General features: G+C 41.0%; 1 protein-coding gene across 1 annotated transcript; it reads right to left on the minus strand.

Annotated features, from left to right (window-relative positions):
- Window positions 1-293: 293 nt before the first annotated feature.
- On the minus strand, window positions 294-2,165 carry LOC124898055. The gene is made up of 3 exons (XM_047411676.1): window positions 2,009-2,165; window positions 834-977; window positions 294-682 (listed from the first exon to the last, which is right to left on the minus strand). Exons 1-3 carry the CDS (start codon window positions 2,163-2,165, stop codon window positions 294-296), a joined length of 690 nt encoding a protein of 229 aa, XP_047267632.1.
- Between the last annotated feature and the right edge of the window lie 2,170 nt (window positions 2,166-4,335).

Raw genomic sequence — 4,335 nt, forward strand, 5'->3', positions numbered from 1 at the left:
TCAGAAAGCAGTTCCTCTATCATCATTGACCGAAATGGTAGTGTGATTAAAAAGAATAGGCCACCAACGTCTGATAGGTCTCCAGGCAGTAACCCCATTTGAGTTGTTTGCTTCTTTAGTAACCCAACCATCCAATTCTCCGTACTTCAATTTGATCACCTTTTTCCATAGGGAATGTTGCTCATGAGCATATCTCCCCAACCATTTCATTTTCAGAGCTTTGTTCTGGTTCTTCAAATTTTTCATTCCAATACCTCCTTGTTTCTTTTCTGTTATCAACCCTTTCCACTTGACTAGGTGATAACCCTTTCTGGTTTTGTTTCCTTTCCAGAAAAAGCATCTCTTAATCTTATCTTAATCTTTTCTAGCCTCTGTACCACGTCTGTAGGGATTGGAAATAAAGTAAGCATATAAGTTGGAAGGGCATCAAGAACTGCATTAACCAAGGTAAGTCTACTCCCAATAAACAAGTACTGGGCTTTCCATCTAGAAAGCTTCTTTTTACATTTCTCCAAAACCGAGTCCCATATCTCATTTGATTTTGATTTAGCCTTCAGAGGCATACCTAAGTATATAGATGGCAAGGCTCCCACTCCACCTTCCAAGATTGAGGCAAGAAGATCAATATTTGGAACTAGATTAATAGGGTACACATGGCTCTTCCTCCCATTAATATGCAAACCTGAAATGACTTTGAAGAGTACTAGAATTACTTTTAAATATCTTAACTACTACTCTTCTGCCCCACAAAAGATCACTGTATCATCAACATATTGGAGATGTGTCACCTCCAGACTATCTCTATTTCTTGTTGACACCTCAAATCCATCCACTGTCTTTTGCAGTCTTGATCATATTATTAAGACCTTCCATGGCAAAGATAAACGAGAAAGGGGACAAAGGGTCTCCTTGTCTTATACCTCTTTGGGATGCAAAGAAGCCTTCAGGTGCACCATTGATTAGTATTGAAAACTTCACTGTGGACATGCAAAAACTAATTCATCTAATCTACTTTTACCCAAATCCCATTCTCTTGAGTGTGCTAAGTAGATTCAATTCACATGATCATAAGCTTTTTCAATATTCAATTTGCTTAAGATTCCAGGCTTTTTTTGAGCCAGCCTTGAATCTACTTGAATCTACTGCTTCATTAGCAATCAACACTGTGTCCATAATCTGTCTTCCTTGGATGAAAGTCATCTTGGATGGAAGCCATCTGTTGAGAATCTACTAGCTTAGCCATCACCCTTTTTAACCTCTCAGTTAGCACACTTTAGACAGTAGTTTATAGAAACTTCCTATCAAGCTGATTGGTCCAATGTCCTTTAGTTCCTTAGCCCTTTTTTTCTTTGGAACCAAAATAATATATGTGGCATTAAAGCTCTTTTCAAACTCACTTTTATAGAAGTTATGATAAACATCCATAATGTCTTGCTTTATAACATCCTATCATTTTATGAAAAAACCCATGGTGTACCCGAGCTTTGTCCATAGCACGCATCTTCAAACAATTGAACACTTTTTGTTCCTCAAATCTTGCTTGTAGTTGTGCTTTCTCATCTTCTGATATTGTGGAGCAGTTTCCACTCCACTCTGATAAGAATAGAACTCTGTCTATTTGATGTTGTATTATTAGTGTCTCATCTGGACCATGTATAACTTCCTCCTTCTAGAGGCAGATCTATGAGTTCCAGCTTTGTAATGGTATCTGATAGCTCTATCATCGCAGAGGTCCTTCTTACAGTCCCTTTTTTCTGTTGGAAACCTACACACATTGAGATCCCTACATACTGCCCAGGGACCTTCAAGTATCCCTTTCACCGCCCTAGCTCATCCCATACTTCTCTTCTTTCAACCTTATAGTTTAGAGCATAGACCCCTGTAATGTGGCAATTAAAGTTTTGGAACAAAGCTTTAAATCTACAAGTTAAGGTATGTACCCCTGTTTCAATTACCTCTCCCTTCCACATTCTACTATCTCATAGCATAATGATACCACCCCTAGTACCACTAGCTTCTAAACAAGCGAAATTAACCCCTCTCCTTCCCCATAATTGTTTCACTATCTCTTGCAAGTTCCCTTGTAACTTTGTTTCTTGAAGACACACTGTATTAGCCCTCCATTGCTCAATACAACCCTTCACCACTCTTCTTCCCCTCATCATTTAGTCCCCTGACATTTCATGACACCAAGTTTAGCTTCATGGATCAGACTGTGAACACCCTTTCCCCTTATTTCTGACTTCTTTACTTTTGAATTTAACATCAGAAGTGATTAAATTCTTCAGTTCATTGGCATCTTTAAACCTGTTTTTCCTGATCTCTGAGGATGCCTCCGACCTTCTAGCTTGTCTGCACTTGCATAAGTAACTCAAGAGCTTCCTCTTCATGACCTTTGAAATCAGTTCCGAACATTTTCCCTCGCTTAATTATGTTCTGCCGAACACATTTTGAGGTGGATCTTCCCATTTTGATGATATCTGTTGTTGCTTCCGTTGCTATTGGTGTTGCTTCTTCCACGTTCCATAACTCTCCTCCCAACATGGTTTGTTGTTCCATTTAATTTTCATGTGCCTTTTCCTTCCTCCTCGTTATTTCCCCCGCTGTCTCAATTTATCCTTTCTCAATACTTGATTTGTTTTCTGTGTTGATACCTGCACCTGGGTTGTTAATGGAAATTTGAAGCTCTTATGTGTTTTTTGCTCTATCGACTTCTAGAACTGCTGTTCTTAGCCTCGTAATTTCTCCCCACAGGTCTTCAATGAATACACTTGAGTTGGGTTGGGCTTGGGACTTTTCTTTTGTTGTAGCACTTGATTTTGTTGGGACGGCCAGCTTTTGGATGTATTTGGGGTCTCCTTTTCTTGACTTAAAATTGTCTCATGTTCCTCATATGGGTGTAACTTAAAATTATAGCCCACGTGTGTACTCCAATCAACTGTCAAGGATGCTATTTTTGTGATAACCTCGAAAGAGGGTTTTATCCGCTGGTCATTCTCCTTCATCTTTTCTCTATGAAGCAAGGACCTATGTGTAAAACCCTCTTCTAGGGTTTCTCCCGTCACTAATTCTTCCGCCATGGGTTTTGCCGTTGCAACCGGCATCCTCTCAAAAGTTGTAGCTTTTTCTATCCTTATTGGGATTTTGAAGATGTAACCCTCTTTAGTAATGAAGATCTCATTGGGTATTTTCCGACCATCTCCCCTGACCTCGATACGCGCCCATTTGAGATGGTTCCTCAGGGCAGTTTCCTCATGTATTCTACACCACCCTCCACATTTATCTCCTATTTCTTGAAAGGTTTCTTTGGACTAAAAATGCATTGGCAGTCCGGTGGCTCTGATCCATGTTGTTTCTTGATTGTGCTTGTATGATACACAACCAAAGAGGGGGTTTCACCATTCTAGATGAATTTTTGACTTTCTCCGGACCCAATCTCCTTGTAGTATTTGTTTAGCCATATGCTTATTTGGAATGAGTTTGGAATGAGACTATCCGGGAGAAGGTTGGTGTGACTTCAGTGGAGTGCAAGATGCGGGAAGCACGATTGAGATGGTTCGGACACGTGAAGAGGAGGGGCATGGATGCCCCGGTCCGTAGGTGTGAGAAGCTAGCGTTGGATGGATTTAGGCGGGGTAGGGGTAGGCCGAAGAAGTACTGGGTTGAGGTGATTAGGCGGGACATGGAACAGTTACAGCTCACCGAGGACATGACCCTAGATAGAAAGGTCTGGAGGACGCGAATTACGGCAGAGGATTAGGGCCAGTTTGGGTCGCTAGTGTAGGGAATTACTTGGTGGGGGTTTTATTCTTGTTATGATTCCGTGGTCCGTGTTCCATGTTTTATTACGAATCTGTGTGTTTTCCTCTGCTTTCCTCTGTTTTATATTACTTATGGGTGCCGTATTTATGTTATGTAACCTGCTTCTGTGCTTTACTATGTGTTTGTGTGGTATCTCATGCCTTGAGCCGGGGGTCTATCGGAAACAACCTTTCTACTTCATCAGAGGTAGAGGTATGGACTGCGTACATCTTACCCCCCAGACCCCACTAGGTGGGAATACACTGGGTTTGTTGTTGTTGTTGTTGTTGTATATGCTTATTTGGAAAGTCGAAGAGAAAATTGTGCCCTGCCATTTCATAAATATTGACTCCAAAAGCTTCCTTCCAAGTCAAAGATACCCACCTTCTTACATCTGCTAGGGTGGGTATCTCCACGCCTCCAAATGATCCAGTAATGCTTCTCCTTAGAGGGCCTTTCAAATTGTCAGCCTTTATTATGACCTTGTTGCCATTTACTGCTCTCAACCATCCTGGTGTATGGAACAGTCTGTTT

Source organism: Capsicum annuum, chromosome 4, assembly GCF_002878395.1.
Source record: "Capsicum annuum cultivar UCD-10X-F1 chromosome 4, UCD10Xv1.1, whole genome shotgun sequence".
Taxonomy (NCBI): Eukaryota; Viridiplantae; Streptophyta; class Magnoliopsida; order Solanales; family Solanaceae; genus Capsicum; species Capsicum annuum.

What these genes read in the sequence shown, in the direction of transcription:
- LOC124898055 (XM_047411676.1), bottom strand. Translation starts at nt 2,165, where the DNA reads ATGATGAGGGGAAGAAGAGTGGTGAAGGGTTGTATTGAGCAATGGAGG. An exon ending in CGCTTGTTTAGAAGCTAGTG is followed by an intron (nt 978 to 2,008) that starts GTACTAGGGGTG and finishes GCATGTCCACAG; the next exon opens with TGAAGTTTTCAATACTAATC. An exon ending in GATCAAGACTGCAAAAGACA is followed by an intron (nt 683 to 833) that starts GTGGATGGATTT and finishes AAGTCATTTCAG; the next exon opens with GTTTGCATATTAATGGGAGG.